Raw genomic sequence first — 13,899 nt, forward strand, 5'->3', positions numbered from 1 at the left:
TAACATGTTGGACCCTCAAACATGCAACACAGTGATCGTGCCCATCATCCAGAGACAGGAAAACACCGCATCCAGAAACGCACATTCGGATTGCTATCCTGAAAAGGACGTGCTGCATGACTGTGTTGCTCTTTTACGCACCGCTCTGGAGGACCGGACCCAAAGAACGCCAGGCAAGGGAGAATCCCAGCTCGACCGTCTGCCGCCGCGTGTACCCACTCTGGACCGGGAGAATGCTCTAGTTCGCTCAAATCACTGGAATACAGCAGGAGGAACCCTCATCGACTCTCTCAGAAGGCTGTAAAAGTCTCTGAAGCGAAAAGGATGGTGTTTCCTTGCTTCCCCTGTGCTTATATGTGGAGCTAATTGGCAAAAAGGCACACGTGCGCAAGCTTACGCTTCCAATTCATTGGCATTTCATTGGCTCGTTGTATACTCTTTCAGACGATTGGCTTTCTGAAATGAAATCCCCATTCGTGGATTAATAAATAAATCCTCCAATAGCATTGAAGTTCCCCATCTGAAGGGGGATAAACATTACCTTTAGATTTGGGCATGCTGCATGTTGCCTTTTCTAGCTTTGTAAAGTTTTTGTCAGTATTGTCAGTCATTTGGAGAGTACAATGGTCGAACAATTGAGGTACCCAGTTCTTAGTTCATAACCATTTCAAGTAACAATGGCCTTTACATGGACATCTGTAATCAAATTATTGGATTTATTTATTAGGACATGATTTGAACAATAGTATGATTCAAGTGGTTACATGAGTTGCTTTTTAAATGTTCCTTTCATGATCTTGTTTAACATGTTAGCACATAGTTTGATTCATGTCATCGTTTCACCTTGCTATCCAACATTTCCTAAAGAGTTTCATTTACCAGTAATTTCAGGTTTTAATTTTTCGACGTCAACTGCCATTTGGCAGTTTTACTTTTGACAATCTGAGGTATTTAATGTGAACATGGAGTAAGGACATGGTGGAAGAGTGTTGTATTAATGGAATTTGATACTGCATTCTCAATGAAAAAAAAAATGCGATATGTGTGTCTGTGGTCCTTTACTGACTCTGTGAAATTGTTAAAATAGCATATATTAATATTTTATATATCAATATAATTCTCAAACATATATTAATTTTCTGAATTTCAACCTTTAAATTCGGTTTCATTAACAAAATGGTCCAGGTGTTGTTGTTTCGGGTGTTTCATTTTTAACTTTCGACTTCTTTTGTAAGTTGATACCGCATGGCGAACAGAAAGAAAATCGTCCGCATTTCGAGACTTGGTGTTTCTTTAAGGTAAGGTTCCTTTTAAGGCTACACGGTAGAATTTTAATTAGAGTATTATCTTAATCATATTAAAATCGGAGTATTGGTGTCTTATGTAAATGTACTCAGAATGTCTGGTGAAGTCGTGAGCTGTCAAAGACAGGGCATTACTCTGCCTTTCAGCATGAGCCCTCCAAGTTTAGTGTGTTTCCTCATTAAACGCAACGAAAGCGTATGCTTCGCGTTGTTGTGTCAGAATCCTTGTGAAATACAGTAATACTTTAGGACGCTTAGTTTAAGCAAATTTGATGAACGTGATCATGCGTGTTGAATCTGATGGGGAGTCGCTCCAGTATGGAAGGCCGTTGGGGCCAAAACGTCTGCAGCGCGTTGTGTGTGTCTGTCTGTGTGTGTGTCTGTGTCAGGCCCGTTGAGTGGTGTCAGGGGTGGAGTAAGCGACACATCTGAGTAGGGGCGAGAAGGGTGTGCAATGTATTTAACGACCGCTTTGCAAGAAATTATCATTCGTTTGCGGGCATTTGGGAGTCTCTGTGCACTTGCGAGATACTCCTAGTCTTAGCAAATGGATGAATGTAAAGGAGGACTCTATGACTAATGTTCTCAACTCACAGCAATAAAACTTTACAATGAGTGCAATAGTTTGTATTCTATACTTAATTATTATAATTTTTTGCAGTCCACTTAGAATCCAACATGGAAATCAATGTTTTCTTTATTGGCATTGATTGTTTTGAAATTTAAATGTCATTAACATACCTGTGTTTTAATTTCTGTAATAAATATGGCTGTCAAGATGGTTTATTGTGGGTATGTTGTTTACATGAAGAAATCTGTGTTACAAGTTAAACAAAAATTCTATTAAGCAATTATATTTTGAATTCAAATATTTTTGTCTTGCATTTACATTCATTTTAACATTTAAATATCCAAAATTACAAGTTTCATTATTTTAACTGTGATTAATCGCGATTAATTTTTTTTTTAAAGTTGTGATTAATTAGTTAATTTTTTTTAATAGATTGACAGCTCTATTTTAAATATATATATAAGTTTAAATTTATTTATATATATATATATATATATATATATATATATATATATATATATATATATATATATATATATACGTTTAAATGTTTGTTTAAATATATATATATATATATATATATATATATATATATATATATATATATATATATATATATATACACACACACACGTTTAAATATATATACGTTTATATATATATATATATATATATATATATATATATATATATATATATATATATATATATATACTTGTTTAAATATCAGATTTTTTTATCAGATATTTTTTTTATGCAGTGTTAGATTTTTAATCATAATTTTTAATTGATTATAACTGATGCTGGTAAAACTATTGATGTCAGTTGATTTTTTTGAAAATGGACATTTTTCCAGGGGGATTTTTCCTGTTAATGCTAACTTCATAAATATTGGCTCAGATGTGTTTTTTATTGGAGTTTTAATAGTTCTTCCTCATTTACCATAAATATTTAATTTTTTACCCCTGTGCTTTTTAAATATGAAGCTTTGTACTTGCATTTGTTTATAGGCTTTAATTTTGTCAAGAAAGCTTAAAATTTCAATATTAAACCATTTTTAATGGCAATTTTTCAAGTTTAAAATATTACTCACTTTATTACTTCTTTCTGCTTGTGTATATTATAGTCAATTATAAAGTTGGTTTGATTTGATGTTGGGATGATGTCAGAGTATGGTTTGTATATATTTTGGTTTATGCAAGTAGTTCAATAAATAAATAAATAAAATTATACCTGCGTAAATGAGCCAAATTCTTGACATGGTCATGGGGACATATACAATCCACAAATAGGGTCACAGAAGGTTACTGAGCTTTGATAATTTTTTTGGTAATTGTAATTAGAACAGATACTGATGTCCTTAAAAGTCCTTTTATGTGAATTTTTTACACGGTGAGATTTTTGTCATTTAAGGACGTGAGAGCAAGTTTTATCTGACACTACACAAAATTATTAATGCCTTACTGTGTGGTGGCTTAATTATTGACACATACAAGGTTAATTAAACATGTAAATAAATTAATTAAATATGTGTAGAAATCTGAGACAAATGCACTTCATGGGTTTTACAGGGGGCTTTTGTCACATGATGTTGAATAGGGTCCTTCAACTAATTTAAGTTTTCGTTGGAATTGCCAAAATACAATTTGTTGATGTCAAAATATTTTGTGACAATGAAATAAAATATCACTTCAACAACCCATATATAGATAAGAGACAGGGAGGGGTGTAATGTATTGTTGTTAATGTAAAAGTGTTTTTTTTTTTTTATCTATCTAGGAGGCCAAAGACCAGCTCTGTTCACGTTTGCAGTTCTCTGTTCTTGACTGGAACAAGCCTTCTCTTTACTTTTATATGGCTAAAGGTGCAGAGGACCTCACTGCTAAGGAAGGATGGCATTTTCTACGCTTTCATGGAATGGCTCTTGACAATCTAGCACAGGAGGCACCTTAAAGTGTTAGACATCTGGCAAATTTAGACGAAGTCAGTATAGGAATAATTAAAGGGCCAGGGGCGCCCCCAAGGGGTGGCCAGGGGTGGCCACGGCCACCCCTCGGTAAACTCTGGCCACCCCTGTGGCCACCCCAATTTAATTTTGCTGTAGACATTATTGATTTAAATGTACTTATAAATTCCCTATATTTAAATAAATAAAATGCAGCCACTAAATTATTGTTGGTGTTATTGACGTAGTTGATTCATTGTCTCTCCCCCTTAGTGCTGTTTCAGTGGTGAATGCTGGTAAAAGCAAAATGACGCATGCACGCAGAAAACCATTCCCGCGCGCCTCACGCACTCCCGTGTGAATCCCGGTTGGTTGTTTGCATACACGCAAACAAAATAGGCACCGCTCATGCGCCGTGAAACGGAGTAACAGCCTTTTGTGCAGAGGTGTCGGCACGCAGCGAGTTTTGAAAGTCGACTAAAGTTTATATAATATGATGATGACGATGATGTTACTTTCACTAAGCATGGCTTTAAAGCAGAAAGGAGGGATAATGAGTCAGGGAGGTAAGACTTCATAACATGATTTCTTAGCCATGATCTGGTCTAAGACCACAGATAATTCTATAATACATTTTTTGTATTCTTTAGAATTGTCATAATTATTTTCCTGCAAAAGGTTACTTAAGTGATCTTGGCATATCACTTCAGTTGTTGTTTTCCAGTAATATTTAGGAACGATTTCTGTTATTTATTTAAAATAATAATTGTATAATAATACTAATATTAATTGTATTTTAATACAATTCTGTGAGTTACCAAACAAATTTCGTTGTATAACTACAATGACAATAAAGGTACTTTACTTAATACTAATTGTATTTATTTAGAATAAATATAAATAAATTGTTATATTTATTGAATAACAAATCTAACAATTCAAAGGAGGTGGGGTGTTTAGGGTGGTTCGCCCAGGGTGTCATTTAAACTTGAACCGCCACTGCCCTCTCGATCGTCGTTGACAGCACGCACACACCTTCAATAGACAGCAATGGGAATTTAATATTTACCTTAAGGTACAGTTTATTAATAGAAGAAGCTGCATAATAAAATGGCTCAAAAAGCAATATGGATAAATTATATTATTAGGTAAAGTGAGTGAGTATATAGTAATGCCTTTCATTCAGGCAACTTATCTAGCACATTTTTACACAGTGGATGCCCTTCCAGCTGCAACCCATCTCTGGGAATAATAAACTCATTAATCTTCATTAATTTTAGACATGGCATATACTGTATGATGTAAAATAAAAGCGCGTAAAAAAAGTTATTTATACAATATAAATATATATATATATAAATATATATATATATATATATATATATATATATATATATATATATATATATATATATATATATATATATATATATAAAAGTGTTTTTAAACTAAACATAGATTTTTATTTGGTTTGCACATGTACTTCCTGAATTATTTCAAGGAATAAGTTGCAATATTTCAAGAAAAATTAATTAAATGAATAAAAACTACATTATTTCATTTACCAGAAACAAAAATATAACATTACACTTAATTCATTATTTTTTTGTGTGCCACCCCAAGATTTGGTGCTGCCTCTTCTGGCCACCCCTAAGAAAATTTTCTGGGGGCGCCACTGTAAAGGGCACCTATAATAAAAATATTCTTTTGTAAGCTGGACAGAACTGTGGACAGAACTGTGTGCAGGTATAGTGTCCACAGTCATATTAAGGGTGATATAAAAAATAGGATCCAAATCCCTCCCATTTTGAGGCCGACCTTAACTTGATGTAGAAACGAGGTTTCCCTGCCCACTGAATTGAGTGACAGTCATATATTAACTTGTCTCTGTAGTAACGAGTATAATCTTGTCAACAAGACAGGACGTGTGCAAAGCAACTGGGATTAAAAGATTTGTTGAGCTCACTGTTTTCATCAATTATCAAATTTGAATGAAGAATGAGTTTTACAAGTTTAAAAGCTTTTTTAAACAGTGAATGTTTGTAATGAATTACAGCGATTTACTTCAGCATTACTTTATTACCAAAGCCGTGTGTCAGTAAATTTATAAAAGAAGATGCTTTAATCCCAGATTGTGGAGGTTAAATCAGGTTTATTTTGTACATTAACATAACGGATATCCATACAGCAGTGGATGTTAATGTGTATCCTGTCACATTCACCATGCAAAAACGTAATAAAAAAAGTTAAACTTGCGCGTTGTATGAGTGTTTGCTGTGTGGGCGCGAAGTTTGTAACGACAATGCGTGTGACTCAATGCAGAAAAATGCAATCAAATGCATCAAATAATCATCCGAAAAATTTATAGATCTCACAAACGTTACATGGTACCTGCTTTCTTGACTGTGGCAGCAGAGGCTGAGCTGAGGTACACCGACAGACACATGGGAACATTGGGCAGGGAGAGCTAGCATTAAAGGCACAGACCACAAAAACAGCTACATTGTTTAGAGCAGAAAATACAGTGTCCTGAAAGGTATAATAAAAAATCTTATGGTTGTTTTTTGCTGGAACTTTGCAGACACATTCTGGAGACACAAATGACTTATATTAAATCATTAAAAAGAGGTAAGCTAGGTGCTTTTTAATGTATACTTAATTTTATATTGCTCTTCATTTTCTCCAAAGCAACTTACTTACAATATTTGGCCAGGAAATAAGTAGCTGCTGACTTCTGTAGTATTTTTCCTACTATGTGTTCAACATTTTTTCAATACATTTTTGTGTTCAGTAGAAAAAAACATAAGTGAGATTAACATTTTGGTAATGCTTTCTTTTACAACCCGCAAAGTACCGTGTAAGTACAGTGAAATTACAGTGTATTTTTCTGTATGTATTGTATAAGTATAATGATTGTATGTGAAGGTATAAGGGAACAAACCGTAATACTTGGGTAATAAGTGGGTAACAACCAGATATTCAACACGAAAACTACCGCGTAAGAACAGTGAAATAACAGTGTACTTTTCTGTATGTATAGTGTAAGTATTAAATAACGTTTGCGTAGGTACAAGGGAACAAACTGTAATGCTTGGGTAATAAGGGGCTAATGAATAAAAGGTTTACAACCTGTGAAATTATGAACCCTTATTGTATACAGTATGTATTTTAAATCTGCAATTCAATATAAAATATATTTCTACACACTACTTACCTTATAAATGTTCACTCGTCAATCTCACCACAGCCATCAATGTCTCCATAGCTCACTATCAACAAATAAGTTTGCATGATATAGCCTATTGTCAGGGTTCAGTAGATTAAAACAGGCTCGCATCTTTACTGCTGTTTGCAGAGGGGGGCTAACTGTTGCATTTCAGTGAACGTATAGCTGATGCTTTATAAAAAAAAAAAATGTGGTAATTTGGTCTTCAATCAATAAAAAATGCTGCTGTAGTTTTCTCTGTTCTTAGTGTTCAAGTATACACTAGTGTGTTGAAGATCAGCTTCTTCCCTGTAGTTAAAGGGTAAATACCGCATTTGAGGGTTGTAAAATAAAGTAAAGCACTGTTCCTCCCTTGTGCCCCCTTGTTCCCTGTAGTTAAAGGGTAAATACCACATTTGAGGGCTGTAAAATAAAGTGAAGCACTGTTCCCCCCTTGTTCCCTGTAGTTAAAGGGTAAATACCACATTTGCGGGTTGTAAAATAAAGTGAAGCACTGTTCCCCCCTTGTTCCCTGTAGTTAAAGGGTAAATACCACATTTGAGGGCTGTAAAATAAAGTGAAGCACTGTTCCCCCCTTGTTCCCTGTAGTGAAAGGGTAAATACCACATTTGCGGGTTGTAAAATAAAGTGAAGAACTGTTCCCCCCTTGTACCCTGTAGTTAAAGGGTAAATACCACATTTGTTTCCCCCTTGTTCCCTTTAGTTTACAATGTAAAATCTTGAAGGCAGTGAAAAAAATATACAAACACACAACATATTTCTTCTTTACTTTGTAACCTTTATTTTAACAAATAAGCATTTTAAAACACTTCATCTTAATTAAACATTGTCTTGTCTATCTTTGCCTATACTCATTCATTCATTTTCGTTTCGGCTTTGTCCCTTTCAGTTTGTAAATCTGGGGTCGCCACAGTGGAATGAACCACCAACTTATCCAGCATATTTTTTACGCAGTGAATGTCCTTCCAGCTGCAACCCATCTCTGGGAAACATCCGTACACACCCATTCACACTCATACACTACGAACAATTTAGTCTACCCAATTCACCTGTACCACATGTCTTTGGACTGTGAGGGAAACCGGAGGACCTGGAAGAAAAAGAGAACTCCACACAGAAACGCCAACTAACCCCGTTTAGGCTAGAACCAGCAACCTTCTTGCTGTGAGACAACAGCACTACCTACTGTGCCATTGTGTCGCCACCCAGCTGCAACCCATCACTGGGAAACATCCATACACACATTTTCACACACACACATACACTACAGACAATTTTAGCTTACCCAATGTCACCACATATTTTAGGACTTGTAGGGGAAACCAGCACACCCAGAGGAAACCCACGCTAACATGGGGAGAACATGCAAACTCCACACAAAAATGCCAACTGACCCAGCCGTGGCTCGAACCAGCGACCTTCTTGCTGTGAGGCGATTGTGCTATCCACTGCGCCTGCCTATACTCAATCAGCAAAATAACACATTATTTCCTTTTCCCTTTTTCTGGCATCTTTTGCTTGGATTCCTCTTTCTCCTCTTCATGACCTCCACTAAGGACTCTGATGGTGAGTGGCTGATGAAATCCACGGGTCTTGCTGCTCTGCATTTTATACAAAAATATGAATAGACATAAAGGCTTTTAGTAAGCTATAGACATGTTTCGTTTTCTGTTTAATATACACACTAAACATTTACAGATACCATATAGACACTATACATTACTATCAAACAAAACTACTATCATCAGATCATACGGGAGATTGTGATCATTTATAATGATAACAATTAAAGCGCAAAGGGGAAAAGCTTAAATATATGTGCAGGCATAATAGACTTTGAAGTAAAGATTATTTGCAGTTCAGTGTAAATATTTAAATTCTGTTACCCATTAAATGGTAAGTAAATGTAATGTTTGGGTGAATTACCCCTAAGGTTAGTTTTTGATTAAGTGTATGTCTTAACCCATCATTAGTCCTAAATAAAGTAATAGATGACATAATATGGTTGATGTACTGTTAGGGACCCTAACAGTAAACAAGCTTTTATCATCAATCTGTATACCCTCTAAAGGACTTGACTTAATAAAATTGCAAAATGTTTCAGCAGCAACAAGAAAAAGATAAGGTGACACTGGGCAACCTTGTCTCATGCCTCCTTTTAAACAAAATCTTTTAGTGAAGCCTTGACTTAATTTCACAGAGCTATTGTCATCATAAGGTTTTTATTACATTACAAAACTGTGAACCAAAGCCAAAAAGATTTAAGCAATGAAAAATAAAAGGGTGTTCGACAGTGTCAAAGGCTTTAAAAAAATCTAAAAACAAAATAAAACTCTCATCTTTAATTAGGTCATTGTAATCAATTACATGTAGGTCAAATACTAGTCTTATATTATTAAATATAAGACTCTTGCTCATAAAACCAGATTGATTTTCATCTATTATTGAATCAAGTACTAATTTAAATCTTTTAGCATAAATATGGGCTAACATTTTGTAGTGATTATTCAATAAGCTAATAGGTCTCCAATTATCTAAAAGTAATAAATCTTTCTTAGGTTTTGGGATTAAACAAATTACTCCTCGAGTTAAAGTTGGATGTAGATTACATCGATTTAAGCTTTCACAGTAAACTTCAAAAAGAAAGGGAGTCAAGATAAGAAAAGCTTATAAAAAAAGCTTATAAAATTTAGAAGTAATGCCATCATTACCTGGTGACTTATTAAATTTTAAGCATTCAATGGCTTCTTTGATCTCATTAGTGGAAATTGGATAGTCGCAAAATGTTTTGTCTTCTTGACTAATTTTATTTATATTGCCTAATTGTTTGTAGAAGGCCAACATATTAGTTTCATTATGTGAGGAAGAATAAAGATTAGAATATTAACTGAAGCAGAAATTTGAAATTGTATTAAAATTATCTGTGATGTTACTATTAACATTCAACTTAGATATTGAATTTAATTTCGCTCTAGACTTTTCAAGTTTAAAAAAGTAGGCGGACATCTGTTTGCCGTGTTCCAACCAATTCTTTCTTGACCTTATAAAAGCTCCTTGGGCTTTCATTTTGTACATAATATCAAGTTGAGTTTGTAGATCAGTTAAGCGCTGTTTTTCTAAAGATGAAATGTTATCAGGAGAAATACTGGAAATAGATAGAATGTCTTGTACAAGTTTTTCTTCTTTAATTCGTTGCTCTTTAGCTAATGTGCTGCTAAACTTTCTCATATAATGTCCTATTTCAAATTTTAAAAGTTCCCAATTACTACTATTTTTTTTTCTTCTTTAGATTTATTCCAATAAATCTGTCTTTCTAATTCTTAGTTTACCTCATTTAATTTAAGTAAATAGCTATTTATCTTCCAGTATGAGTTATATTTCATATTTAAGTTAGGGGACAAATTAATATTAATCTAAATCAATTTATGATCAGTTAGAGGGGTCGAACTAATTTTGACATCAATGTAATTTTTATCAATATTATTTGACAGTAGCCAAAAATCAATTCTGGACCGTCTAGAACCATCTTTATTGCTCCAAGTGTATTCTAAGTCAGCTGGGTGTTTTTCCCTCCATATATCAATACGGTCAATTCGATTCATAAACAATTTTAAATTAGAATTCAGCACTGAAATTTTACCAGGAGGCCATCTGTCCCTGATCTCATTTAAAACAACATTAAAGTCGCCTCCTAAAATTATGAAAGCATTAGGAAATTTATAAACCCAGTAAAGAATTATTTTCTCCAAAGTGATGAAAAGAAGATTGTTATCAGTTTTGTTGTTAAACCCATAAACATTAACTATTATAAATGATATACTGTCACATTTTAAAATTAATAATACAAAATGACCATTTTCATGACGCTCTGAAAACAAAACTTCACCTCTGAAATTATTCTTTGAACCGTGAAATAGCCAGACATCACCGCCCCATTGTGACCGCCAAAAATTCTCATCTGTAGTAATAGAATGTGACTCTTGAATAAAAACAAAGTCAGAATTAAAACGTTTCGTAAACAAAAACAAGGCCTTACGTTTAACATTATCCCTTAAACCCCTGACATTCAAACAAACAATAGAAAGTGACATAAAACTTATAACATAAAACTTATAACCTACAAGTTGTGATTGGAATTAACGAGATTTACAAAAGGTCAGTAACGTTATTGTCAGATGGCACCATCAAAAAGTCTTTAAACGCAAACAAGCAAGTATTTTGTCATGCTGCTGAGTTCGTCATAATAAAAAAGGTGGATTCGCGGCGAAATCCTTAAGGTGAAATTACACAGAAAAAAAGTCCTCAGTTGCCCATAACAATTTATGGATGATTATTTTTAAAGTCCTTAAAGAGGTAATTAAAGAGAGGCAGTTAACAAAGCCTGTCGAGGATGATTTAATTTTCTCCCTTCACAAAAGTTTTAGCTCCTATAAAGTAGGCTATTTTCCTAGCCTTGCGTGCTTTTTGCACCTCCGGCCAGAGTTTCATTCTTCTTTCATGGGCATTTTTAGGAAGGTCTTCTTTGAAATGCATCTCTTTTTCCCGCAAAAAGGAAGAGGTTTTGGCGGCTTTCCAGACAGCATCTCTGATGGTGCGCGAGGTGAACTGGATAATGACGTCTCTAGGTTTGTTGTTGTTGCCATTCTGCGCTAGTCTTCCAAGGCGATGAGCAACATCGATACTTCCTAATAGCTTTTTTTCTCCGTGGGTCAGAGTGTCTGACAGATTTTAGCAGCTTAGTTGTGAATATCCTCGTTAATCTTCTCTGGAACACCAACAAGCCTGAGGTTACGTCGCCTTGTGTACGTTTCTAAATCTTCCAGCCGTCTTTGCATTTGAATTACTGGTTCCTCAACTCGAGTTATTCGTTATTCTAGGTGTGTCACCTTTGTCACTATAGAGTGTACTTCAGAAGACATGGTGTCAACTTTTTTGTTCAGAACGAAAATCTTCTGTTCAATTTTGTCAGAGCGAGAGTTGATCAGCAACGTAGTCGTGGCCGCCGCTAGCCAGAGAGCATGTGCTATTACTTACAGTCTTAACTTTTTCAGAGAGAGCCAACAGTCCACGCTTTCGACCCATAGTAAAGCCGGAGCTAATTAGCTAAATTATAATGAGGGAGTGCAGCTATATGATTTGAAAAAAGCTTATTTGCGGCATATATAAAAGTGTTTGGTGCCTGAGCTCAAAATTATGTCTACTCAGGTCGCCATCTTGAACCAACCTCGAGTTGAATCGATTCGTCTTTAGCAGAACGACTAGTGTGACATCAAAACATCAGGAGAACAACAGATAGCTCCGTGTGCATTTGAATCAATCTCGCGGTATTTTATTACTTCAGGTACACGCCTACTGATTCGTTGAATCAAACTGCAGCAGCACAAGGTTTTGCTGATTTCCAAAAATAGCTCACTATAGCGCCACTTACCAGTAAGCTTCTTCATCTAATATAAAAGTAATCATTTAAAAATGTAAATATTTACAGAGATATATAAAAATAGTGTTGCACATTGATACATTAAATACAGGGTATTTCCTACCCTGGTAAATCATTGTTGATAACTTTTGTGAGAATCATTAACATGATCAGTGTCTTCACCTGGATGAATATCATTAATTATTACCAAAAATATAAAGTATAATTAAAAGTAAATTGAGCAAATGTGTTATTTAAGAAGTGTTTATCAAACTGGTAGCCCACCACATTAATCGGTACCCAAGAAGTAGCGCTCAGTTTCATAAAGGTTGGTGACCCCTGGACTGGATGATGATCAGATCAGATCTCTCTGTGTGTGTGGAGCACTGGCTGTTTGAGTATAGGCAGGCGCAGTGGGTAGCACAATCGCCTCCCAGCAAGAGGCTGGTTCGAGCCTCGGCTGGGTCAGTTGGCAATTCTGTGTGGAGTTTGCATGTTCTCCCCATGTTAGTGTGGGTTTCCTCTGGGTGTGCCAGTTTCCCTACAAGTCCTAAAATATGTGGTGACATCGAGTAAGCTAAAATTGTCTGTAGTGTATGTGTGTGTGAAAATGTGTGTATAGATGTTTCCCAGTGATGGGTTGCAGCTGGGTGGTGACACAGTGGCACAGTAGGTAGTGCTGTTGCCTCACAGCAAGAAGGTTGCTGGTTCGAGCCTCGACTGGGTCAGTTGGCGTTTCTGTGTGGAGTTCTCTTTTTCTTCCAGGTCCTCCTGTTTCCCTCACAGTCCAAAGACATGTGGTACAGGTGAATTGGGTAGAATAAATTGTCCGTAGTGTATGAGTGTGAATGGGTGTGTATGGATGTTTCCCAGAGATGGGTTGCAGCTGGAAGGACATTCACTGCGTAAAACATATGCTGGATAAGTTGGTGGTTCATTCCACTGTGGTGACCCCAGAATAACAAACTGAAAAGGACAAAGCCAAAAAGAAAATAAATGAATGAGTATAGGCAAAGATAGACAAGACAATGTTAATTAAGATGAAGCGTTTTGAAATGCTTATTTGTTAAAATAAAGGTTACAAAGTAAAGAAGAAATATATTGTGTGTTTGTAATTTTTTGTAACAAGGGGGGAACAAATTTGGTATTTACCATTTATTACAGGGAACAAGGGGGGGAACAGTTCTTCACTTTATTTTACAACCCGCAAGTGTGGTATTTACCATTTAACTACAGGGAACAAGGGGGGCACAAGGGAAGAACAGTGCTTTACTTTATTTTACAACCCTCAAATGTGGTATTTACCCTTTAACTACAGTGAACAAGGGGGGAACTAATATTCTATTTACCCTTTAACTGCAGTGAACAAGGAGGGAAGAAGCTGATCTTCAACACACTAGTGTATACTTGAACACTAAGAACAGAGAAAACTACAGC

The 13,899-nt window shown here is 35.2% G+C and overlaps 1 protein-coding gene across 7 annotated transcripts in view; it reads left to right on the forward strand.

Annotated features, from left to right (window-relative positions):
• Window positions 1-6,075, forward strand: part of sat2b (spermidine/spermine N1-acetyltransferase family member 2b) — a 40,471-nt gene extending 34,396 nt beyond the window's left edge. For 2 of the 7 annotated variants that reach the window (XR_015490113.1, XR_015490114.1), the window contains 2 exons: window positions 3,655-3,881; window positions 5,504-6,075. Coding sequence is in view for 5 of the 7 variants with exons in the window: in XM_087251661.1 (XP_087107787.1) it covers window positions 3,655-3,828 (174 nt within the window). In the remaining 2 variants the exon portion in view is untranslated. Of the gene's footprint in view, window positions 1-1,235; window positions 1,449-3,654; window positions 4,045-5,498 lie in introns of those variants that run through there. The other 5 variants (NM_001002554.2, NM_001362464.1, XM_087251661.1 and 2 more) reach the window with 4 other exon arrangements.
• Window positions 6,076-13,899: the final 7,824 nt, after the last annotated feature.

The sequence above is a fragment of the Danio rerio genome, chromosome 5 (genome assembly GCF_052040795.2).
Source record: "Danio rerio strain M-AB ecotype USA chromosome 5, GRCz13ab, whole genome shotgun sequence".
Classification (NCBI taxonomy): Eukaryota; Metazoa; Chordata; class Actinopteri; order Cypriniformes; family Danionidae; genus Danio; species Danio rerio.